Here is a 26,180-nt window from a genome sequence, read left to right on the forward strand (position 1 = left end):
ATGCGCCGCGCCCCGGCCGCCGCCGCCGCCGCCGCCCCGCTGCTGCTGCTGGCGCTGCTGCTGGCGGCGGCCCCGCCGCCCGGCGGCTCGGAGAGCCCGAAGGGGAAGCAGAAGGCGCTCCGGCAGCGGGAGGTGGTGGACATGGTGAGCGCGGCGGGGGGCCGGGGCGCGGGGCTGGGGCCGGCGGGGCTGGGGCCGGCGGGGGCGGCCGGAGGAGCCGCGCGGCTGCTTTTTCTTTTATTGCAAAGATTCGGGGGGGGGGGGGAAAAAAAAACCAACAAAACCCAAACAACTTAAAAAACCCTGGTTTTCGAAAAGCTCGCCCCTCCAGAAGTGATGTGCTGGAAGCGCCGGGCAGCGCACCCCAGGGCTCGCCGCCGCGTTTCCCTGCGCCCTTTGGGTCCTCTCTTGAATTTATTTATTTTTTTAAATTTTTTTTTTTTTTTTTTAATATTGCGCCCTGGTTGTGCTGAATCAGGGCAATGCTGCGGAAGGGCTGGGCGCGCTGTGACAAACCGCGGGCCCTGGGCGGGCCCGGTGCGCGCCTTCGCGCTTTCTGCGCGGGCTCGGAGCCCGTGGGGTTTGGGGTTCGGGCCGGGCTCGCAGGCACGGCCGGGGGCCGAGCCGGGCCGGGCCCGAGGGGAGGCATCGCGGCGGGAATAAAGGCGGCACTGTGAGCTGCTCCTGCCCTCCGCGCACCGCAGCGGCCACGCCGAAATCCTACAGCCCTTGCAACGCCCGCAGGAAATGCCGTCTAGTTCCTAAAAGGCTGGGGAACAAATAATAAGCTACAAAAATGAGAACTGAAAGGACTGCTTTTCAGCAAACGTTAGGTACTGTGAAAACCGTATCTGCACGCTTGCTGGACCCGCTTTTCCTCGGAGGCGCGTTAAGGCGTTATTCCCTTTGGCACCTGGGGCTGCATACCTCTGCGATTCCATTGCAACTAGAAACCTGAATGCGTTGGGACTATCCCGTCTCCGGGTTAGAAGAAAGGAGGGAGATTTTCCAGTCCTTGGAACGTAGAAAGCAGATGTGAAGCTATTTCCCTGAGCTGCTGGACTGCCGTTCACCTCCTATAGAAAATCAGTGGCATGGCCATTTCTTCCCTGATCTCCAAAGAGATCCCCAAAAGTGATGTGCTGGAAGCACCGTGGGTGGCAAAGCTCCTTCCCTTTCCCATCACCTCATTACTCTTTCGCTTTTACTGCGGGAATTGAATTGCATCGAGAATAAGGAGTTTGCAGACATGGAGGAGCTTACATTTGCTGTCGGAGTGGTACTTTAGGCTCCTTCATATAGGGCATTTCTCTCGCATTGCTTCGTGCTTTCGGGTGCAGCAGAGCAGGCAACAAGGTGCGGGCAAGTAGACGGCAGCCGAGTCGGCCGCAGCCTGGTTGTACAGACCCTTTCGGCCAGAGCCCTTCCAGGGCAGAATGAAGGCATGCCCAAGAGGGGATCCTGCCTTCAGTGGACATTTTCATTTTAAAAGATGTTTTATGCATTTACAGCTTAAGAAAGCATTACAAATAGACTTGATTTGGCAAGTGTAGATGAATTTAGTTGGAGCGGAGCCTGAAGCCCAGGTGATTCTTTCGCTCACATCAATTTTTTGGGGTGTGCAACAGGTCAAGCTGCCGTCTCTGGAAGGAAGCGGTGCGGCTCCAGGCGGCAGTGGTGGCAGCTCCTCTTTTGGGGAGCCCTGACCCCCCCATGCTGATGCTGCCACCCGGTGCCACTGGTGCCCTGGGGGGCTGTGGGTCTGAGCCTCGGCAGGCCTGAGCCTCGGTGGGCCCCAGCTCTCACCAATTTCCACGTCTTGAGGATTTCTGTGGTGAGTAACCACACACGTAAAAACCAGAGCCAGTCACTGCTACAAATAGAGTCCAATGGCAAAAACCAGCAGCAAAAGCAGATAAGCAGTGCTGTGTGAAACAGAAATGTCCTTGGTCCTTACGATGGTGTGTCCTTTGCCAAGCAGCCTTCTCTCCAGCTAACTTTTTTTTATACGTGGCTTTCTTCATTATAATATCCCACTATTTCCACTGCCATGTGCCAACAGTGTTTTCTTTGCTGAAGGTAGTAAGGGAACGCCAGCATCCATTAGTCCAACTCTCATCTTACCTCCTACTAGAACTCATATAGTCACTGAGTTTATTTATAGCGTGGCTCCAGCTGAGCCTGTGATTTCCATGCTGGTTTTTGCACCAAAGCACGGGAAAAGGAACAACCCCAGAAGAAGAAAGTTCACCAGTCTGACAAAGGAAAGGCAGGGGCTGTAGTTTACAGCTCCTGTGGTGCAGATAGTGGCATGGCTTGCAGGAGGGAGAATGCATGATCCTTTCTTTCTGAAACATGTGGATTAGGTGGTTTAAAATGAGAAGTAGGGGTGAGAAAAGGGAAGAGCAGAATATAGTTATCTGTGAGGATTTGGGATGAAGACTGGAGGAACCAGTCAGTCACCAGATGGGAAGGAGCATTTGAAGTAAGAGGCCTGCGATCACCAGCCCCTGCTCAATGTTTCTGTGCCGGCTCCGCACGTGTGTGCTCCCCGCCGGCATCCAGCGCTCGTGCTGCTGGGGGAAGGAGCTCTGGGCCGCACAAACCTCCTCTCCAAGGAAGCAAACTCAAATCTTATAAGGTATGAAGGCAGTGTGTGTTAACATGCAGTTTGGGAGGGCAGCAGTTGACCTTTCCTAATACTGTGTGCCACCCCCCCATGTGTGCCTTCCCACCGCTATGGATGGGGATCCCGAGTTTGGGTTGGGTGCAGGGTGCAGCTTCCCATGTCCACATCAGCACCGATGTGCTCTGCGCTCTGAGTCCGACTCCAGACTTGGTTTGACTATCATGACATGATTCTGTCCCGCAGAAACGGTGGCAGAAAATCCGTGTTATCCTCTGCTCTCTATGCAATGCAAAAGTTTCTCTACTTCAAAAAAAAAAAAGAAGGAAAAAAAAATAATGAAAGCTTATTAGCCGAGACAGTTATACGAGCAATGGTGGGTTAGGAGAAAGTAGCTATTAATGTACAACTCTCTGTTTTCTGTTTCTGTATTGGAATGTTTTGAATCTTCTTCTGAGGTTTTCCAGCAGGTTGTAATCCTTGCACTAGGCCAATTTTTAATTCTAGGATTTATGCGTCTTTTCATAAAATAATTGGCATCTTCATTTACAGCAAATTCTGCTGGCACTGCTTATCCTTGAAATTTTATTTTTCCTTTTTTTTTCCTCCATGGAACCATTTTCTTGGTGATCCAGAAATAGCCCATCAGCTTGTATTACAGCAGGGGGGGTTGTGTTTTGTTGTTGTTGTTTGTGTTTAACTGGGTTAGCCTCGGAGTTAATGGACAGCGGCAGCAAGATCTGTTTTGTGTTTCAGTACAACGGCGTGTGCTTGCAAGGCCCCAGTGGCGTTCCTGGACGGGATGGAAACCCGGGAGCCAACGGGATCCCTGGGACACCTGGGATCCCGGGACGGGACGGGCTGAAGGGGGAGAAGGGCGAGTGCATGCGCGAGAGCATCGAGGAGTCCTGGACGCCCAACTTCAAGCAGTGTTCGTGGAGTGCACTTAATTATGGCATCGATCTTGGGAAGATAGCCGTAAGTTAGCTTTGCCTAGGATGCTGCGCTTCACCAACCACGGCAGGATCTAGATCTGCCTCTATGAGCTGGGTACCACCAATGGTACAGATTTCCTATTGGAGTCTTTTTCTACATGTCAAGTGAACTTCTCAAAGGTTTAGCTACTTCTGATTCATCTCAGCTGTGTTTCACAGCTACGTGCCCAGCTCATTTCTGTAGTAGTGTTTCAAAAGAATGATGTGGCTGGTGTAAGAGTACATTTAGAAGACCAGATCTGTAACTGTAAGGCTTAAAGTCACTACCAAAAGAGTACCTCCAGCTTGCCCAAAATGGGGCAAGGTTTTTACCATTTTAATCATCAGGAACAGGACAGAGGTGCATCTTTAATCTGTTAATTGTACCTGTCTTTATACTCCTGCTTCAAAATGGTTGTTCACTGAAACTCAGGTGGAGGGTGCTACTGCAAAAGGGATCAGCATTGTTCAGGAGCAGAATTGCCAAGCGTTACCCAGACTAACCCAAGTCTGTCCTGCACTGCAGCCCTGGGTATAAAACTCTCAAACACAGTGATGCAAGCCTAGACGAGAGGAAGAAATCCCAGCTATGAAGCAATGCCCAGATTGGTTGGAGTAACTTAACTGCTAGTGCTGTGGCTAGAGTGAGAATCAACTTTTTTGAGTACACATTTCTCACTGGCTCTCACCCCCCTTGCCAATAACCAGCATTTTGAAGACAGAATAACAACCTCTTAAAAACCTGAAGATGTTTCTTTTTCAGTTGTGGAGCTTTTATCAGGGTTTAAGCCTCTCACAAATCTTGCGATAATTGTTAAATCCAGGATTTCTGGTAACAGAGACAGAAATTTTACTGTCCTCTCATGCAAGGACTTGAGTGCAGCTCTCAGACAGCTCACACCCCTTTACATAAACCCCAGAAGGTAACTAGGTTACCAACTTAACAGCAGGTATTACCTAAATAAAGTAAAGACTTTCCATAATCCCCCTTCTCCATTACCATCTATGAGGTGCTGTTTCTGATTTGCATCTTTGCACCATATGGTATTTACCAGGCTCTCCTTTTTTTTTTTTTTTTTTTTCCCTAGATGGAAAGGGACTAAAGAGAGTAGCCAAAACACTCTGAAATAAATATAAATATGTTCCTAAATGTAAATATATTTCCTAAATATGAATACATAGAAAATACAGAAGTTCAAAACCAGAGGTTGCTACCAAAGCTTTTTTGTCTTCTTTTAGGAATGTACATTTACAAAGATGCGTTCAAACAGTGCTCTCCGCGTTCTCTTCAGTGGATCACTTCGGCTAAAATGCAAAAATGCCTGTTGTCAGCGCTGGTACTTCACTTTTAATGGAGCAGAATGTGCTGGGCCACTTCCTATTGAGGCCATAATATACTTAGATCAAGGAAGCCCAGAGTTGAATTCTACTATTAATATACACAGAACTTCTTCAGGTACGTATGCCAAGACCGCATGAACAGAGATGGAGTAGAAGCCAGTAGCAAATCTAGTTACCAAATGCAGAGAGTACAGTCTGCCTTGGAACATCCAAAGAGTGAACAAAGAGGCAGAAGAGTGGCCAGCTAACACTTGTTACTCTTACTCTGCTGTCTCACAGTTGACTATCAATAGTAATAGTATTAGAATTATTTATTAAGTGGTACTTTATTACTGTGGTATTTTTCATGCTACTTACATCCTGCAATTTAGAAATGGAAGAGATTTCTATCCAGACAGCTCTACTGATCTCTGCTACAACACGAATACAGAGACAATCTGTGCTGTATTAGCAGACAGAGAAACCACCTTACTGCCAAGTAGATAGTGCAGTCCTAGCTTAACATACTGATATTTGTGCATTATCTGTGCATAAAATTAGACATTCCTCCTAGAATTTCTACTATAATTTCAGGTGGGGTACAAAAGCATCTCCAAAGTGAAAAATCTAGGAAAAATTATTCAATTGCTAAGCAAAAGGCAAATTAGGGAAGTCATTCAACATAAAAAGAGGTGACACTAGGAAAAGGGGACCCGCATCAAGTCTATACTCTTTCTCCATTCTCCTCCCTGTACTATTTCACGACTGCATAAAATCTAACGTCTAGAGCTGTGATAGGTTTTTTTCATCCAGGGGTAGGACCCACCTGCCTTCATTAACCCACCTCCACTAGTGGTGCTAGTGGGTAAAAAAAAAAAAGGGCAACAGAAGTGGAAGTTCATACAGAAGCAGTGAATTAGGAGTGGAAAAAATTACAGGGCGGCAATCACCTTTGTACGGCTTAGCTGTGGAAGCCAGGTCTGGCTGTGCCCCTGTCCCCCCTCCCCATCACTGCTAAAAAGGTGGCTGGATGGGATTGAAGCCATATCCCAGCTACCGGTTTGTAAATTTGGACATTTAAAGAAGCAGGTATACCTTCCATTTAGCCATCCTGTGCCTTGTGATCCGCTTCAGGTACTGCAACAGATGTCAAGAGCAGCATGGATAAAGGCAGCGCGTGACTCTGTAACCTATGTTGCCACATCTCTAAGTTTTTATTTCTAAAAATGCTGTTCAGGTTTAACTAAATAGCATGAGCTTGCAATGAACTGCTGCTCTTAAGTACTTGTGTCCACCTTCAGTTGTGAAATACAAAGTGATTGTGTCTGCCGAGGTAACCTGATTTTTGTCTTTAACCAGTGGAAGGTCTGTGTGAAGGGATCAATGCTGGCTTGGTGGATATTGCCATCTGGGTCGGGACTTGCACAGATTATCCACGGGGAGATGCTTCTACTGGATGGAATTCAGTCTCCCGAATCATCATTGAAGAACTGCCAAAATAACTTTCCCTTTTTATAATCTCTCCTTTTTTTTTAATTTTGTACAATTTTCTTCAGAATTATTTCTGTAGAGTTGGATGCAAGTATTTGACTGAAAGGTGCCAAACTCTTGCATCTGTAGTGTTTGTCTAGCCTTTTTTTGCACATTGCAGAGGCTTTTTATAATAATCATTTTAGAATATAAATATCAAAACCAAATTCATTAACTTTTTAAATTCCTTGTTTGACGTATAAAATATACCACCACCATTTTAAGAATTAACTGTAACTTTTTGTATCAAATAAATAAGACCTTTTACAAAAAAAAAAAAAAAACAACCAGGCTATTTTATTGATCATTAAACTGTTTAAGGAATTTTACATGGTGTTATGATACACAATACATTTTTTTAGAAGACTTCATAAAAAGTTCTAAGAAAGTCAACTCACGTCTTGGCTTTAGCCTTCACAAAACATACATAACATCTACTCTGGTGAACCTGACTACAGACTAGGATGCTCTGCTGTTACAGTCTTAAGACTCTCGACAAACTCCTGGTGACTTAACTGTGGCCCAGATAATGTGGTTAAGCGTTAAATACCTCGTTCTGAACAACTAAGTAAGAATAGACTATCTCACCTCTCCTTCCCTCTCTTGCTTCTTGATAGACTGGATTTCAGTATAAACATCTTATTATTGGTCTCCACTATTAGCATGCAGATACTAAATAATTTTACAGTTACAAAACTTAATTTAATTGCTTCAATAAAATAATTCTCCTGGATTTAGCCTTTCAGATATATACAATCACTCTGGTGTTAAATTAAAAGCTACATATATTAAATAGTTTGGAAGATACAGAAATAAGGCAGGTTCAAATACCTTGGCTTTCAAAAAGTGTACTGGTGCAGTGAAAGAATGATGTCTCAGCTATTTGACTGCAGCCTCCAGACTGGACAAGTGACAACACTGATCATGCCAGCACAGCATTAGCTTCAGTGTTTTAAGTATTTTCGTCCAAACAAGTGATATACTCAAATATTTTTAAAAATTGTACAGATTCTAAAGGGAAACAATAGTCATGTTCATCATCAATTTTACATTAATGAAATTAAAAAACAAACAAGAAAAAGCATGTACAACATGCAGAAATCTACACTCTTCCCAGAAATTAAAAGGAAAGAACATTAAATCTGAGATAAGGAATTTATTTCAGCTGTTTTGCATCGAATCTTAGCTTTTTTCCTGAACAGGTTATAAGATTTTCCCCAGGCATCTCTCAGATTGGCAGCTCTTGTCTGCAGCTTTTGTTCAGAATGCCAGAGGAACACACCTGCAGCTAGGAGAGCATTCAGGCTTTCCCAACTGCAAGCTTATGTGTGATATTGCTGCAAACCAGCAAATTATACAGCTGGTATTTTGTCTCTGAAGAACTGTACTGTTTTCATTGGCTTGGACGATGGGTTTTAAGGTATCTGAACACAAACGAGTTACTATGAGCTAAGCTATGGTGTGAATTTACAGAATGTCAGTTAACATACAGTAACTGGTTGTGTACATGCTTGCAGCCTGTCTTTGCATTTATCCTGGAGCACGCGTAAGCTGTTTTGGGCCTAGAGCACACTAATCCAGGGTAGTAACTGCACAACTTTTATTCTTATGATTTATTCATGTCTTCTGAACATTTTTTGGACCCTGAGTGGCAGAGTTAACTTGGTGTTCCATTAAATTAATTCTGCGTACTAGAAAACACACAAAACGAAGTAAACACCCTCCAAAGACAGAAGTAGTTAGTAGCTGTTAGGGATCTACATAGTAACTGGCATGGTAAACTTCCAGTAAATATGATCTTCAGCTAAATACACAGGGAAACTTTCATAATAAAATCCAAAGCCAGCCATAATGGCCACATGCCCTTTTCAGATGAGATTATCAACTCTATCAGTAGAGGGAATGGGATTGTGGAGGAGAAAGTGTAAATTATTAATAAATGCACTCAAAATGTGGCATGTGGCAATAGTATCAACAGAAACAAGCAAGTGTATTGCTGAATTAAGATTCAAAATATTGAGCATTTTCTGTAGTCTTCCAGATTTTAACTTAACATTGAAAACAATTCCCTAATCTATTAAATTTTCATTAAAAAAAGCCTTATTTCTGCTTTAGGTTAGTCTTCAGTTAAACAGGAAACTTCTCTAAGTGATTACTCATGTGTTTTGCTGGACAGTGTTCTCTGCTCCTCACGAAACTGATTATTTCCCCCTACCGGCTGAATAATCTTTGCTAATTTATTTCCTCCTTAGCTAAGTGATACTTTCTAGATATTTCTTAATACCTTCTTACTAACAGCAGAAGGCAGATGTTATGGCCACTAATGTATTTTTTTAAAGAACTACAAAAAATAAAACAAACCCGTATCTCCAAAAAGTACATATCCTTGACAGTAATTATTGGCATGCAAATAAACATCATTATTATACAAATTTACTGAGATGTACTGTAATTTAGTTTATCACTAAGTTAGCAATCAGTATATTCTTACAGTCCTTTCCTTAGACCAAATCAGAACACATTAATGGATCGTTTTGGTTTTTTTTGAAGTCCTGTGCACAGTATTTTTTAGACTACTTATGGATTTTTTTTTTTTCCCAGAGAATATTATTGAAAATAAGCATGTCATATTTGTTATTACAGTGGTTTGAAAACTGCATCACTATGGGATTACTAGCAAAAAACCCCCTCATTTTTAAAATGGAAGCCTACTTTCAAATATGCATTTGCTTAGTAATATTTGGTCAAATGTATCAGTAATGAAGACAGAATCTTGCTCAGAGAGAGAGAGAGACTGAGAGGGAGGGCAGGCGGGGAGAGAGAAAATGAATTAAGTAAGTGGCCAGCGATGCACACAACATACACTTTGGTCTGGTGCTTAAAAGCAAGCCAAAAACCACAATGCAAGTCTGTCCTGGTATGAGACAAGAACTTCCATCAGACTGGCAATTATTCAAACCCAAGAATGGACAGCTGTTTTACAAAACAATTTGAGTTTCCAAACTGCACCCTACTGAGGCAACATTTTTGTGTTGGATGAGCAATGGAATTTGGAGCATTCCATATCCTAAAATCTGACAAATAACACAGAGGTGGTTTCAGAAGACATTGCTGTAAACAACTACATACATACTTTCTTCGTAAGACTCAGATAAAGATTTAAGAAAGTTTTGACAGACACCAGAGTTGCTTTTATATGAAGTTTTCCACTTCTGTAGGAGTAGAATCTGACCAACTGTTATCTTGAGACTTATCAAAACAGATTAGTCCATTTTTCCAGGCAGGCCAGGATGAACTGAATTGCTGCACAGCTGCCTTCACCCAGGCACAATGCTATTATTTCACAGTTGCAGAAACATGCGTTTCAAGCAGACACAGCTGATTCAGAGAGGAAGGCAGCAAGGCAGGAACATTCAGCAGAAGAGGTGTTGGCAGCATTTTACTATCTCCAGGTTCTTTCCTCAAAACACTAAATCAATTCACAGTGTCAAAAAAGATTGCTGAACGAAATCTCTCTCAGATGATAAATATAAAATATAGATTCCTTATGAACACAAGCTCATACCTTTAATTATTTTCTTGTCTAAAACCAAGTAAAAAACCAGACACATTTTCATAAACGACGAAGGTAATAGAGCAGGCAGGAGTCACTCTGATCACGTTGGGGATAATTCCTTTGTAGAATCCATGAACTCCTTCTTTCCTTTAAAGACACAGAAAAACATGTAGTTTTAATTAACGTCTTTTAATAGAAATCAGACATAAACCACAGTCTAGTATTTTTCTTCTCGTGCTCTTGCTGAGAGAGGTACTTCAGGTTAGGAATAGCAAGTTCAGAATAATTTCTTACTACAGTGTTTAGAGCCATAATATATCAAATCTTAACCCATCGTTTTCTCTTAACATACAATAGCATGCTGTAGGTCAGTTATCTAGCCTAGGGTTTGGGTGGGGTTTTGTGGGGGTTTTTTTGTATTGTCTAAGTAGGAGGCAATTTATTGTCTTTGTTCAGGCCACAAGAACTGGTTAAAATAACTTAGAATTTCTGCACCCTGTTCCAAAAAGCATTTACATATTTAATGTCACTGAAGCCAGCAGGGCTGAAAGGCTTGGTAGTTTTGGGTCATGTAACAGCAAGTGAGCTGAGGAACACAACTAAGGAAAGTCAGCATTTATTTTCAGAGAATTAAAGCACGTCCTCCAGAATTTTGATTCTATTGGTCAATAAATGAGAATTTCTCCCAGTTGAATCAGAGTATTCATGTTAGGGCTGTTAAAAAGTTTCAAAGACTTTTAACCTCAGCTCCCTCTTTTCCAGCTTCAGAGAGGCCTAGGACACCCGGAGTGGAGAGTACAGTTAACACAGACCCTGGAAAGTGCTTGGGTGTGGTTTACACTACCCTCCCTAGGGCTCTAAGTTGCATTTGTTTCATAATGAGTACAATAGTGTCCCCAGAATGGCTGTATACATTCACACTTTATCAGAACTAATAAGCCTTCTTATCGACTGCGGCACTGAAGGGTACAGCGCTGAGACATCATTTTTGCTCTGAATTGCCTTCAGTCACAATGGTTGTACTGCCTCTGAGCCAGTGGTAGTCCTGGAACAACACAGCCCCATTCACTCATTCAGATGGCACCTCTTAATACCCCAGAAGTTAGCTGACTCCATTCACATCTCTAGCAATACGCTGCAACCCAGAAACATTGTCCAAAGCAAGATTAATATTGGTTGCATACTGCAAAGGTGGCCAACCTTAGTAACTGTGGAGTTTTGTGTGAAAACTCTCACATGTCCTGTGGAGCTGTGGGACAAGGGTTCGTGAGAAGATGTACATAGGTGTCAAGTAAGAGTTCTCTAAAGGTCCTAAGGGAAGCTGGGACTAGACTACAAATGCAGTCTGGCCTCAGGGTAACCCAGGGACATCGGTATAAACAGCTCTGGCTAGCTTACTTCTTCCTGCCAGGAATTTGGATTAGCCACAACTCCCAGCAGCACAACATTCCTGTTATATGTGACAATCTAAAGCAGTTCAAGTGAGACTTCATTGTTTAAGAGCCCCAAAACAGCCGACTCGATGTTATTTTTTAACCTGTAAGCAAAATTTGCTGGGAAAGAGAGAAGGGAGACAGAATAAACAACAGAAGCCTGCAGGCTAGCATTGACCCTCTCCTACCTCCTTCTTTGTCCTTAGATTATTGGTATTAGTGGCATCTTGCACAAAATGACTTTGTACAGCCAACATTTTGTTTGCTCTGAGCTGTACTGGTTCTGCAAGTCAGCATGGAAGCCAGTAAACATAGTTATGATTCTGTAAGACTCACTTTCCAAGCCATAAGCTTTTAATTTTGCATGCCTACCTCCATGTCCTGCGGATCACATCAAACACACCAGAATATGTATTATGCTGATCTTGAAGACGAGCGCGCACAACTTGATAGGGATATGTTGCTGACACAGCGAATATTTTGGATACAGCTGCCATTGTTATGTATTCCACAGTGTTCTAAAAGCAACAAAAAATGCCAGGCTTGCCTTAAGTGTGGTTTAAATTAGCCAGTTTCCCAAAATCTTACTTGATTTTTTAAATGTTGAACTAAACAATATTCTAGATTTTTCCCCTTATAATACATACATTTTAAAAAATGGCAACGTTCACTATATACAGTACTACAAGTAATTAATTGTAAAACATGTGTTGTGCCCTCTTATTCCTACCAAGTGAAACACTTCTTCCAAAAGTAACTACCTTCGCTCAACTTACACCTGACCAGTTTTCCATGTAAGTGTTTAAGACTCAACCTACGGTTCCACAGAGTAAGACAAAAAAACATTCCTCCCTCTAAAATTCTCAAAACACTTGCCAAAATAAGAAGTCGGTTTCCCTACAGGAAAACAGTGCTAACCAGTTGCTTGTTCCTAAAAAGTGAAAAAGTATTATATCCTTCTATATATTCTGCATTCCAATTAATGTTTCAATACTGTGTACATTTGGCTGTTCTATGACCTAGACAAATGGAATAAATTTCCACTTATTCACATGCCACAACGTGTTTATTATCAAGAATCCTACCAATTTTGTATCTGATACTCTGTTTCTATACTTGTTGTATCTCAGTTTCAAATCTTCATATGCCATGAACTGAAGTGCTCCATGTGAAGTTCCAAACAGCCCAGGCACAAATCCCTAAAAAAAAAAAAGAGATAAAACAAGGTTAAACAGCAATGCACAAAAATTATACAACTTGACAGAGCTCAGCTTACACACGAGTATGGTCTCCATTACTTTACAAATTGCAACTGCACAACTGTCACTGTGTAGTATGACTCAAAAGACGATTCTGGGCTGGTATTCTGAATGGCAGGCATCACACAAAAGTGTAATAAATGTTACTTTTCTCCAAATGACATACAGGCTAAAGACAGCTAATGAGTGGGCAAGATAAAACAAGTGGCCTAGGGACTCCACCTCATAAAGCACAAGCACAGGTCTTAAAGAGCTGGTAACATGGATCAGGATTCTGAGAATACAAATCAAGTTGCAGCCTTGAAATGTGCTGCTCAGTGCCTGCCCCTTTCCAGGGACTGGCACTAAGCTGTTTAGTTCCCACCTGAGACTGGGAAGGCAATGACAGAAGCTGGTGTCTCAGTGAGGAGGGCCATCAGGAGTAGAGGTACTAAAAAATTCTTGTGATCAAGTCCTGGAGATAAATATGTATGTGTGTGCATGTGTGTGTGTATATATAAATGTGTATCTATGATACATATTCATTTCTATATAAAAAAATGTGTGTGTGTATATAGAATCATAGAATTGTTTAGGCTGGAAAAGACCTTTAAGATCATCGAGTCCAACCAGTAGCCTAATACTACCAAGTCCACCACTAAACCATATCCCTAAGTGCCACATCTACACGTCTTTTAAATACCTCCAGGGATGGGGACTCAACCACTTCCCTGGGCAGCCTGTTCCAGTGCTTGGCAACCCTTTTGGTGAATAAATTTCTCCTAATATCCAGTCGACACTTCCCCTGGTGCAACTTGAGGCTACTTCCTCTCGTCCTATCATTTGTTACTTGGGAAAAAAGAGACTGACACCCACCTCGCCACAACCTCCTTTCAGGTAGTTGTAGAGAGCGATAAGGTCCCCCCAAGCCTCCTTTTCTCCAGGCTAAACAACCCCAGTTCCCTCAGCCGCTTCTCATAAGACCTGTGCTTAAGACCCTTCACCAACTTCGTTACCCTTCTTTGGACACACTCCAGCACGCCAATGTCTTTCACAGACACACACACACACACACACTCTTGCACAGTGGAAAACTGAAGGGCATAGATGGAAAGCTAACTCATACAAGGACTTATGGACAATTTACATTAAAGAAATAAATCTAAGATTCAGATCAGTTTGAGTGCATTCTTCACCCTGCTCAGAGCATATCCCAAGGCAGCCCAGCAGAGGTGTAACAAAGCAGTCTGGGAAATGTTCCCCATTTGTAAGAGACAGTAATGGACAGTAAGAGTGGTGGACTTGGTAGTGTTATGTTAATGGTTGGACTGAATAATCTTAAAGGTCTTCCAACCTAAATGATTCTATGAGTATAATATGAAAATATACAGAAAGCTTTTCTTTCAAAAAAGTTGAAATGGAGGGGGAAAACAGGTATTCTCTACAAGAAAGAGAAGGCAGGAATTCCTTCAGGAGCGGGACTACCTCAGTTGAAAATGAGCTGACAGCTGCATGTGTTCTGAGAAGCACTAATTCTCTTTTTGAAGAGCTGATCACTTACACTGGAGAAATACAAATAAATGGGGAATTAATCACCTTGGCCAGAAATGGCTTAAGGGAGCCAAAAACTTGCTGAAAACTGTTGCAAAGGGACAATTATAATTGAGTATGTGATCAAAATGTGGGTAAAAGGACTCAACCAAAATTTCCCCCAAAATACTGGTATCAAACAGTTTTATCTTATTTCCCATGATCCATTCAGGTAAGACAGAGGAATTAAAAGATGCGTCCAGACACAAAACTCTGTATTAGACTAAATCAGAAGCCCAGAATGTTGAATAAAGACTTATCAATATACTACTAAGAGCCTGGAGAAGGAGAAGAAAAAGAAGGGATCGTGGTAGGAGTCCACTGGAGTAGTGCAACACGACAAAATGATAAATTACTTCATAAATTCCTAACTTGCAGAAAAAAAAATAGCAGGCATAAAAATTTCAGAGCTTCTATCACTTCAGAGATTAGCTCTCTGCATGCTATAGATTTCTTAAGTTTATGGTATTACAGCCATTCAGGAAGTGATTTTTAGGATCTCTTTGATAAATGAGGATGAATTTCTTCTCATGGTAGACAATAATGGTCATGAACCAATCATCAGTGACCATGAACTGCCAAAATGCATTAAGGGCTAGCTAAAGTCCCAGAAAAAACACTTCCCCAAATGAGAACAAGTGGAATTAAACCAAACATCTATATTTCGTCAGCTGTGAGCATAATCATAGAATTTTGTGAAGTTTGAAGCCAAAGGGCCACAACAGAGGGAAAAGGACAACTTTGGTTTCCAGAAATCCTGGATCAGAAAAGAAAATTAATCACTAATGGAAGAACAGAAGACGAGGAACAGAGAAAAACAAAATTATCGAAGATATCAAAGAAAAAATTATCTGGGTCACCAGAACAAGGAACAGTATGAAATTTGTGTATAATGATAGCAGAGAAAATCTTCACAAACGTTTGCCCGTGACTAGACAGTAAAACCATTAAAAGACAGAGGAAGTAATTGCTCTCTACTTGGAAAGAATTAGAATGATGTATGTATATCATAGGAGAATGAGGTAATATTTTCCCCACCAACAAAAGAAGAATGTTAAACAGCATTTAAGAATGCTAAACTCTTAAATTTAAGCCAGCAGATTTTGACAACTTGCACCCAAGAGTCCTAAAGCATCTACTGAGGATACGTGCTAAATGAGTAACAGCACGCTCGAAGTCTTGTGCTGATGGGGAAAGTTCCAAAGACTGAAAGACTTTTAATGTTGGGCCAATATTAAAAAATGCAAGAAGCGAGTGTCAGCCAATGCGCCTCAGTAAAATAAGAGCTGACCCAGGCTTCTATTGATCATACAAAACAGTATGTTCTTACGGAAAAATGTTTCAAAGCAAAACTGATTTCTTCACAGTAATGAAATATCCTGGCTGAGGAAGTTTTTGAAAGATATTCCTACTCTTTTTTTTATTCTTAAAATTTCACACAAAAATCTTTCTTGCAACAAAATTTGATAGAATTTGATACTTATTTTTCATCTATAATATGACTGTGAAGATCAATTTTAAAATAATTTCACTTTATGTACTTCTTGTTATTTTTTAGTTTAATATTCAAAACATATATTTAGAAGATTTTTGCCATGAGGGCTTAACAGGATCAATGGTTGCTCAAAGAAGTCCTGTTTGAATTCTCTTTTGGAGGATTAGAACAGTAGACAGAATTAAATGTATCATTAGAAATTTAAATGGTGAAGCATAAAATTCTGAATAGCAGACAGTGGGAAAAAAATTGTATTTAAAAGTTGGCTTAAACAGCTGTAAGTGCCAAAGATCCAGGACAAGAGAAAAATGTCCCATTGGTTAGTGTTTCAAAGGTCGCTCATCACAATGAAAAGGAACATAGGCAAAGGCATATAGTGGAAAGCCTATGCTTCTTAGTAAAGTAGGGAACCAGGTTCATTTGGTGATGGGGTACTCACATCGCTGCCTGAAGTGTTTGAGAGCACTCAACCCAGAGCAGCCTCTGCTATACGTTTTGAAATAATGCAGCAGATTCCCCTTGTAATCTTTTTAGTGTTGTCTTCATCTGGATTCCCAGTGTGCTAAAGACCAGTAGTATCAGTGCCCTACTCTGACAACTTGTGCAGAAAGACATTGGAAGTATGCCATTATCTCCCTATGCATCTTGATTCCTTCACGATGAAAAATAATAACATCTTTTATGTGGAAGTTACTTACACTTCCGTCTCTCTGTAGAACCTGGGACGACAGTTAAAATCAAGATGGCCAAATCTGGGTGGATTTGGCTATATACAAGTACAAAGACATAGCAAGTCACTTAGCTTACAAGCTTCACGTTTGCAAGGAGGAGGAAAACAGCATAAGAAAAAGGATAGCAAAACAGAAAGAGCTAAGTGCCTTAGACAGTAACGGACTAGAAAAATTACTTTATCCTCAGAGCATAGAATCTTGCCTACCAAAGGTGAAACGACAATACAGAAGCATCCAATAGATCTATTTCACTTGGTAATGAGCACACATTACTGCCAGGATTTTTTTGTTGTTGCTGTTAGCATACTGCATTATTATTCTCAGTCTTGATGACTCTGTATTTTCCTTTAATCTCCTTAAATTTTCTGCACTTCTCGTTTATTTTACTGTTGTCTATTAAGCATTGCTCTATTTCTAATTGCTGCTTTTACAGCATCGCTGAAAGCTAACAAAACTGAAAATACAAATACAGAAGCATGGAGGCCAGGAAGAATGTTAGTTGCATTTTTGATTGATGTTTTAGTAGTCAGTCACTCTAGACTAGACATGTCGCAGTTTCCCAAGAGCTCAGAGATATTTTGTTTTTCTGAAAGTGCCAACTCCTACAATCTTACAATTATTTTACAGTGTTTGGTCTCTCCTACCTTACGCTTGAAAGGAACCATACAGCACTCTTAACATGGAGATGGTTGCATGACATTCAACTTCATGGCAAAGTTATTTTTAGAGCTCAGATCCCCAACAGATCTATAGGCATGTTCAAATTACATAACCCCAAGCTGGTTTTTTTCCTCAGCCTGGTGTGTGGCAGGGCATCTCTGTCCCTAGTCATCTCAGGGACGGAGGACAAAGGACAAAGCCTAATGGATGCAGGGTGGGAAAGACCACTCACTAAATAATTACTGCGATAATCAGTGAAGGAAAGGCTCCTGTCTTTTCAAAACTAGGCCAAGTTCAAAGAACAAGTTATTGAGGAACCCAGCTTCAGATGAACTATAGTTCAATGAATGAACAATACCCAACAGGCCTAATAAAGACAGCTCTGATCCCTGCTAGAAAGACTGATGCATCCTGACATTACTAGTCTTGCGCCCCAAAGGACTGAAAGGAATTGCTCAGACCAATAACAGCATCCTGTGCAATAGAGAGCAAGACATGGAATTGCTTGGACAGAAATACCATTCTTTAGAAGACTAATCTCAAATTAATCAGAAAGAAACTATTTCCACATTTTTTTTCCAACTTGTGGTGGTATTCTCCAAGATCCCCTTATTTGCTGTAAGGAACTCCATGTGAAATTAAGATTATGAGGAAAAAGACATTCGTGTGCACTACAGCTCCTGCAACTCAAGGCAATTAACAAAACTTCAGCTGTCAAATTTCAAATAAAGCAAGAAAGAGAAAAAATGAAAACTCCTCCAAAACCAGAAAATGGAGGAAGGCTAAAGCATGGACAAGTCAAAGAGCCACCTGAAAAGGTGCCTTTTTCCCCAGTATAGACAAGGTTGAGAGAATCCTGACGTCAAATGGAAGTTGCTCAGTGTGCACAGTTATGTAGGTCACTCAGGACCTATCTAGGTCACCTTCTTTGCAGATTTAAGCAAGTAATTTGCTCTTTCAAAGGAATTACCTGGTTTAGTTCCCCATTTGCAGATTAACACTACAAAGAAGTGTCTAGTGCCAAAGGCAAGACGTTACATGCACGAATAATCTGAAAAGTAACTCAATGGAAGGACTTCTTAAACCCTAGCAGATGCAAGAAATCAGAACTTATCTACAAGGAACAGAGCAGACATCCAGGCAGGCAAATCAGAAATCCTGACAATTTCAGTTTAGGAATAAGTAAGGTGCCTTGTTCCTGGTGTCAGAATTTGGCATTCATTGGTATGTGGCATACTAGTCTTTCAGCATAGGAAGGATTATATGTTTCACTGCAAATAAAAGAAGTTAATGTTCAGTAACCAGGACAATTCCTAAGAGATACTGTTCTTGTTCTATAGCATTACTTGCAGGAGAAGAGCCAGACTGAACTAAAATAGGTTTCTTCACACCTTCCAGGCACTGATGAATGCATTTTGATGTCATGGCCTGAAGGAAGGAGGAGGCAAAAAGTCCAAATCCAGTTGCCATCTGTTTCCCTAAATTAAAGGGAATAAAAACCCCACACATATGCAGACCATATTTAGAAGTCTGCAAATTTTATGGATCCAGAGATGACAGATTACAGACCTCAATAACTAGAGGGCAAATGAGCAGTTGTGAAACCATCCATTGTGGAAGAAAAAATTAGCAACTACTTTAGTCATATGTTATGTTCCACAAGATGTCAGAAAGACAGAGATAAGGGATGAAATGGAAGAAAGCACTAGCAGCAAGATAGATTACTCTATTGCTGGCCTCCTTATCCAAATTCTAATTATAGGAAGACTCCAAAAAATTAAAAAGCAGCTTGTCATTTACTCTCATTTCAGCATTATCACCCAATAGAAGATGGCTTAGCCATAAAGCTTACACTCTATTCTTGAGTGATTTCCTACATTTCAACAGTATAATAGCTTTTCTTCTGATTAAGCCTTTTTGCTGCAGTTCTTCAGTGGGAAAGAAGACTCACAGAATAAAAGTAAGTGAGCTAATACAAGAAATGACTTGCTTTTTTTTTTTTTTTTGTAGACAAGTATTTACAAGTCTCACTATGCTACTGAGTGGTGCCAGCCAATCCTGGAATTTTTCTTAGATTTTATTACCTTATATAAGCCACGTATGCCATCCGTCTTGTATATCTTTATAAGAGCATCAAACATTCCTCTGTATTGCCGCTTTGATGGATCAACACCAGCATTATACTGTAGCACAAGTCGTGTCTTCGTTACCCATATTGGGTTTGTAATACAGAGAGTCATGGCTCCTGAGAACAGACGGAAGTTAGACTGATTGTTATGCCAACTCCAAAGCTTGTCCCAGTTTGTTCAGTCCAGTGTAACACAGGCTTCTACAATGACAAAACTACTTATCCTACAAGAGCACTCATATTACTTAAAACAGGCGAAGTTTATGCCCACCATTGTTCCCTCCCTCTGCCTTCAAAGCTCACAATCCAGTCCAACCTACTCCTGCTGGGGGTACCTCTGTAGGACATAAGGCTTTTTGCATATTCCTAGTACATCCCCCTTTTGGCCTCACCTTTCCACAGTCAGTAGTGTAATCTGTAGTAGATAGGAAACATAAGTAATTTCTTAACATACTCCTGATTATCCAAGTTATTCTTCGGGTATACAATTGTTCAAAATTTAACGGACACCTCAGTCATGAGAAATTTGCTTAATCATATTGACAGGTTAATAGAAGCAACCTACTATAGCTTTATAGATTACTGAAAATACAGTTGTAAAATAAACCATTACTATTTTTCACATCAAACAATATACCTTATATTTCAACATTAAAGAAACACTCCAACATTGTAATAAAAAGTCTTCTCGATTGCCTAGATTAAATATAACACAGAGGCATGTACAAGAACATGTTAGAAACAACATATTAAGTCTTGCTGAGCGAAATTGTATTTTTATTTCAGATCTTTAGTTTCTAAGAAAACTTGGACCATAGATCAAGATTTTCAAAGACCAATGACCAATTCACTTATTCTGTTAACTTCAACAGGCCTTCTGTTTTCCAGGATGAAGCGTTAAACATTTAATGAATTAACAAACTGACAGCAGCAGATTTATGTAGTTATATTTTGGGACTCAGTATAGTACTAAATATGGGAAACGCTTATACACAATGAAGACAAGGTCAAAAGGTATTTTGACAACTGCTATTTCTGAGCAAAACTTAAAAGACCACAGTGATCCATCTATTCATCTTAGACATCATTAATTTATTTACAGACAATAAATGACTCCATTTGGAGTTGAACCCTTAAACTTGCCACCTGTAAGAAAAAGCACCACTGACACACAAAGGCAGGGAGCAACATATGGAAAGGCTAGAAGCAAACAATCTTTGCATTTAAACTCACCAGCCTCTGCAGCTGACACTAGGTGTTCGGTTGCACTGAGACTTTCCAGCTTCCCTTCCTTCTTGTAAGCTTTGATGGCGTTGTAACTGGCAAATGTAAAATATATTTTGGTAAAGGTGAAAACAAACCTACATCACTAAAAAAAAACCCAGACAACAAAACACCTCACTTAAGATCATGGAAAACATTAGGTGGTACACAGCCTTTGAAAACAGATATCTAAGCAAACTATCTTGTTTAGTTGATTAATTGATCTCTGAGAAGTTAGCTCTTTGAAGTGAACTATGGTAATACAAATTTAAATTTATAAAGTATTACTGTTGGTATCAATGGGACTGCATCTTGAAACAGCTGTCAGATCTCAAGAATTAACTTCTAAAAGAAACCAATTAGATAGCCTCCTTTTTATTGACAGCAACAGTGACAGGTATCTACTAGCTCAGAAATACACCGAGCTTTCTTCTCTTGATCCAGTTTCCAGTCTTTGTGGATTGAGAAACTCTCAACAGGAGCTGAACTGTCAATAGGAACCTACAGCAAAGCTTGAGGACTGAAGTACAACAATAACAGAGTCTAGACAACTGACAAGTGAGGCTTGCATAGGCATACCAACTAACTATTCCCTAAAGTGTTTCAATTAGTAGGATCAGCAGTAAATCAGGTCACAGTTGCACAGCTAATAACGTAGCAAAGATTGAGTATTAAAAACCAGGCTTTATAAACAAAGCCCATCAACTCACAAAAACAATGAAACAACTGACTGTCACTAAAATTATTAAAAATCAGTTAAACATTTAGCTTTAGGAGAAAATTCTATCATGTTCTCTAATTCTTAACACATCAGTTTAGGTTTTTATTTTTTGTGAGGTTTTAAGCACAGTGTACTGACACTTTTAGAGGATTCTTCATTAATGATGTCAGTATCTCTCAAGTTCCTTAGTATTTTCACAGCATCAAGGGAATGCACTGTACTTGACAAAGTAACAGGTCTCTGACTCAAATTGCTTAAATTCTAAAACAGCAAACCACAATAAAGGTAACAGACCTGGACTTGCTAAAAGAATCATAAGTTTATAAGCCACTTAACACATTTTTATACCCCCCAAAAGAAGCAGCAGTGTATATCTGAACATTACATTGCACAGTATACGACACATTCTACAGTTGTACTTACAAGAAAAAGTAAAGTCCCCAGGAAGCCCCTGCTCCCAACATGTTTGGAGTTACCCCTTGATACAAGCCTCGTAGTCCTTCATGCTTCCAGACAGTGGTCATACAGTGGAGAATCCCATTGTACTTTGGCCTCAGCTCCAATCCATCGCTTACTATGAAAGAAAGAAATTATACTGAAAAACATTCCAGGAAGCATGAAATGCTGCTGTGTAAAAGCCACCACAGAAGTACACAGCCTCTAAAGCGAGCTGTAAATGAACATGAAACCTAACTGATCAGCTGTATTTTAAAAGTATGCAAGAATTGGGATTTACAGCTTCATAAGTCTAGAGTTAAAGAACTTAAAAAAAAAAAAAGAAGAAGAACTTTTAAGCTCTGCAAAAGGAATGTTCCCATCAATCTGACAAGGCTAAATAAATGCACCGCTGTGCATTTTTGGTGAGCAGCAGCTTTGAATTGAAGTTTTTTGTCTCTCCTTTTTAGCGTCCCAGCAATTTTGCATCATATTTCAAGTGATATGTGTGGGGTCTTTGACAACACGTTTCTGTAAGTAGTTTAGACAAGTCCCAGATATCAACTCTTAAATTCAATCTTCCTCTTTAAAAATGTTCTATAAAGATCTGAGTATTTTCAACAGATCATGTCTTATTGATTCCAAAGTAATTTTTTACCAGAACACTCAAAGGTTATTTCCATTAAAAATTCCTGTGTTCTCCTTCTATTCTCATTGAATGGATTTGCAGGAAAACACTAAATGCATACACTTCTCCCACCCAACAACCAAACAGCTGGTTGTCCAAATACTCAGAAAATATCACTGTCAAAAAGATAAAACACATGCAAGTTTTTGTTTGACAGACTTCACTTAGAACACAGACATTCACATAACTCCTATTGCTGGTGTGGTGGTAACTCCTATTGCTCCTACCGTAACAGCAAGAGTCAGTTGATTACTGATGACATGCATGATACGGTGCATGGTGAGATGACAACAGGTAGCAGACACAAGCTGGAACAGAGGGAATTCTGACCAGAACTTTTTCTCCATAGAATCATAGAATCGTTTAGGTTGGAAAAGACCTTTAAGATCATCACATTCAACCATTAACCTAACATTACCAAGTCCACCACTAAACCAATTAAGGGTAGATTAATAATTAATTTCATTAATTTCAACCTGAAGGGAGGTTGTAGTGAGGTGGGTGTTGGGCTCTTCTCCCATGTAGTTAGTGATAGGACGAGAGGAAATGGGCTTAAGCTGCGCCAGGGGAGGTTTAGGTTGGAAATTAGGAAAAATTTCTTTACGGAAAGGGTGGTCAAGCATTGGAACAGGCTGCCCAGAGAGGTGGTGGAGTCACCATCCCTGGAAGTGTTCAAAAAATGGGTAGATGCGGCACTTGGGGACATGGTTTAGTCTAGTCTACCCTTGATTGGCTTAGAGTAGACTTGGTAGTGTAGGTTAATGGTTGGACTGGATGATCTTAAAGGTCGTTTCCAACCTAAACGATTCTATGATTCTATGTTTCCTGGCTTGGCGGCTGGATTATTTTTTAATGATTTTAATGATTTTTAATGAAAGGGAAATGAGAATAGAATCATTAAGGTTGGAAAGGACCTCTAAGATCATCAGTCCGACCATCAGAGTGATCAAATACTGGAACAAGTTGCCTGAAGAGGCATCTTTGGAGCTACTCAAAAGTAGCAGACAGGACGCTGAGCAATCCAATCTCAGCAGACCTTACCTGAGCAGGGGGTGAACTCCACAGATCTCTCCTGACCTAAATTACTCTATGATGCCAACATAGCAGCAACTTTCATTCTTAATATAGACATGAGGCTAGACTGCAATTTTACTGAAAATTAATCTCAAAGTTTTACAGTCAGTGTAGTTTTTGTCTCCCCATCAAGATTAATCCTGGTAATCATGAATTCCAGATGTTTTCTGTTCAGTGCCACATTTATTATTCATTCTCCTTTGAACTTTGTGTACAGTACTGTATGTTGTGACAGACTTCAGGACTAAAGGCAAAATGCTTTTTCTGAGCACATTATGACAAGGCCTCAACACCTTGACAATTATTCAAAACTAGAACACAAATTAAATTGAAACTAGAACACAAATTAAATGCCTCTTTTCTCCCTCCTGAATGAGCACTGCTCATCCCAAAAACCCTTCTGAATTTTTTTTACCATGCTGCCATTAAATCAGCTTTATAAACACAATAAACAACATGGGAAATCAGACATGAATGCAAGTCTGTCTGTCAACGATGCTGCCAAGAATCTTCACAACATTGATTTCTGATGTCAGCTCTTACTTCCTGGCTGAAGACAAAACATAGGAATCGTTATTTTCAACCCAAACAAGCATGTGAAAGTACATGACCTCCAGAGGTCACCTAATCCAATCCCCTGCTCAAAACAGATCTACTTAGATCAGGTTACTCAGGGACATGCCCAGTTGGTTCCTGAATGCTTTCAAGGCTGAAGAGATTACAGCCTCTCTGGGCAACCTCTTCCACTATTTGACCACTCTCACAGTAAAAATCCTTTTCCCTAATAAATAACTGGAATTTTCCATCTTCCTGCTTGTGTCTGTTCCCTCTTTCCCTACAACTATTCACCTCCAAGAAGAATCTGGCTTCACCTCCTTTGTGTCCTCCAACCACAGAGTCATAGACTGCAATAATAGCTCCCCTCGGCCTTCTCTTCGTGAGGCCAAACTGATCCTGTTCTGGCAGCCTGTCCTCCTATGTCATGTGCTCCGGCCCCTTCACCAGTCTGGTGGCCTCCGCTGGAATCATGCCAGTATGTCAAAGTCTTCCTTGTACTGGTGAGCCCCAAACTAGACACAGTACTTCAGCTGTAGTCTTACAACTGCAAAATAGAGAGCAAAGAGCACTCCCGCTAGCTACGCTCTTCAAAATACAGCCCAGGATGTGCCCACACTAGGGTATGCAAGGCGGCGTTTAAATCCAACTTTGCAAAAAGGCTGCCTGGAAATGTAATGCTTTAAATTTTGTAAAACTTCTCTGTGATAGTTCACTATTTCTTTTTGAGATCTTGAACACTCATGTATCCATTTAAGGTAACAACCCAAGGATACAGCAAAATGTTTTAAACTCTGTAAAAGGGAACATGATAAACGGGCAACGTGTTTCTCACATTAACAGCAAAATCAATAGGGAGAAGCTGACCTGTTTCCCTGTGGAAAACCAGACAAGTTAGAGTTTTCTGCAAAACCATATCACTACTGTTAACAACCAGGATTATTATAAAATTATTATTACGCTTTGAGTGTTGACAATCTTTGGCATAAAGGTGAACCTGGAACTTTGGCTTGAGACAATCCATCTGTCAAAAACAGGCAGTCTTAGAATCATAGAATCGTTTAGGTTGGAAAAGACCTTTAAGATCATCCAGTCCAACCATTAACCTACACTACCAAGTCCACACTAAACCAATCAAGGGCAGACTAGACTAAACCATGTCCCCAAGTGCCACATCTACCTGTTTTTTGAACACTTCCAGGGATGGGGACTCCACCACCTCTCTGGGCAGCCTGTTCCAATTCTTGACCACCCTTTCCATAAAGAAATGTTTCCTAATATCCAACCTAAACCTCCCCGGTGCAGCTTGAGCCCATTTCCTCTCGTCCTATGGCTAACTACATGGGAGAAGAGACCAACACCCTGCTGTGTCCTGTGGCACTGATGGTCATGAAAGAGAGGGAAAAGCCTGGTCAGCTCTCTAGTCTGCCTGAAAACAGCCGGAGGCACACAGCACATTTGACAGTCCCTAGAAATGACAGGAAGATTAAGCTTTGGGATCGGGGGGGGGGGGGGGGAAAGAACCAGAGTCCGTCCCTTTGGGCCTACATACGGCCTGGTTATGGCAAGCCGGTGGGCTACTCTGCCAGCGCCCGTTGCCACCTGGCTGCACACAGGCTTGGGCAAAACCGGGCAGGCTCATTCGGCTGTGCTCTCCCTCGGAAACACGCCAGCAGGTCGCTGGCTTGGGAGCGGCGAGCTCGGTGCGATGCGTACACGTTGCGGACAAAGCCCGGTTTGTCCTCGTAGCCCTCAGCCGCACGCTCGGGAGCGGCCGGGCCCGGGGGCTTTCCCTGACGGCACAGCCACCGCCTCGGCGGGCGCCCCGGCCCCGCGGGGGCAGCCCCAACCCCGGCCTCCGGCAGCCCCGGCAGCCCCGGCCCGGGGCACGGCGGCCTGGCGGCGCAGGGCCCGCAGCCCCCCCGGCGCGGCGCGGGGTGGGCGGCCGGCAGGGCCTCACCTGCGAAGCGGATCTTGACCAGGTCCAGCGGGTGGAGCACCAGGGTGGAGACGACGCCGCCGCTCAGCCCCGCCGCCAGGTTCTCCAGCTGCACGTGGCGGAAGAGGGACCGCACGGGCGGCGCCGCCGCCCGCTCCCTCGCGGCGCCCGCCGGCTCCCGGGCGCTCATCGCCGACGGCGGCGGCGCGCGGGGCGGGGAGGGG

General features: G+C 41.7%; 2 protein-coding genes across 3 annotated transcripts; one reads left to right on the forward strand and one right to left on the reverse strand.

Moving 5' to 3' along the window:
- Nucleotides 1-6,422, forward strand: CTHRC1 (collagen triple helix repeat containing 1). Its single transcript, XM_075705753.1, has 4 exons — nucleotides 1-144; nucleotides 3,383-3,604; nucleotides 4,840-5,056; nucleotides 6,280-6,422. The coding sequence occupies exons 1-4, from the start codon at nucleotides 1-3 to the stop codon at nucleotides 6,420-6,422; spliced, it is 726 nt and encodes a 241-aa protein (XP_075561868.1).
- On the reverse strand, nucleotides 4,870-26,146 carry SLC25A32 (solute carrier family 25 member 32). Of its 2 annotated transcripts, XM_075705752.1 has the most exons (8): nucleotides 25,978-26,146; nucleotides 21,689-21,839; nucleotides 20,515-20,600; nucleotides 19,238-19,398; nucleotides 12,525-12,638; nucleotides 11,812-11,957; nucleotides 10,016-10,153; nucleotides 4,870-4,905 (listed from the first exon to the last, which is right to left on the reverse strand). In XM_075705752.1, the coding sequence occupies exons 1-7, from the start codon at nucleotides 26,144-26,146 to the stop codon at nucleotides 10,018-10,020; spliced, it is 963 nt and encodes a 320-aa protein (XP_075561867.1). In that variant the 3' UTR covers nucleotides 4,870-4,905; nucleotides 10,016-10,017. The 2 variants fall into 2 exon arrangements, with proteins under 2 accessions (XP_075561867.1, XP_075561866.1); XM_075705751.1 differs by lacking the exon at nucleotides 4,870-4,905 and having other exon boundaries at nucleotides 6,732-10,153.
- Nucleotides 26,147-26,180: the final 34 nt, after the last annotated feature.

This window comes from Pelecanus crispus, chromosome 2, assembly GCF_030463565.1.
Source record: "Pelecanus crispus isolate bPelCri1 chromosome 2, bPelCri1.pri, whole genome shotgun sequence".
Classification (NCBI taxonomy): Eukaryota; Metazoa; Chordata; class Aves; order Pelecaniformes; family Pelecanidae; genus Pelecanus; species Pelecanus crispus.

Coding starts and splice junctions, on each gene's coding strand:
- SLC25A32 (XM_075705752.1), bottom strand. CDS start 26,146: ATGAGCGCCCGGGAGCCGGCGGGCGCCGCGAGGGAGCGGGCGGCGGCG. Junction 20,601..21,688: donor TGGGGACTTTACTTTTTCTT/GTAAGTACAACT, acceptor TACATTTGCCAG/TTACAACGCCATCAAAGCTT. Junction 19,399..20,514: donor AGTGTCAGCTGCAGAGGCTG/GTGAGTTTAAAT, acceptor GTCTGTTCTCAG/GAGCCATGACTCTCTGTATT.
- CTHRC1 (XM_075705753.1), top strand. CDS start 1: ATGCGCCGCGCCCCGGCCGCCGCCGCCGCCGCCGCCCCGCTGCTGCTG. Junction 145..3,382: donor AGCGGGAGGTGGTGGACATG/GTGAGCGCGGCG, acceptor TTTGTGTTTCAG/TACAACGGCGTGTGCTTGCA. Junction 5,057..6,279: donor TATACACAGAACTTCTTCAG/GTACGTATGCCA, acceptor GTCTTTAACCAG/TGGAAGGTCTGTGTGAAGGG.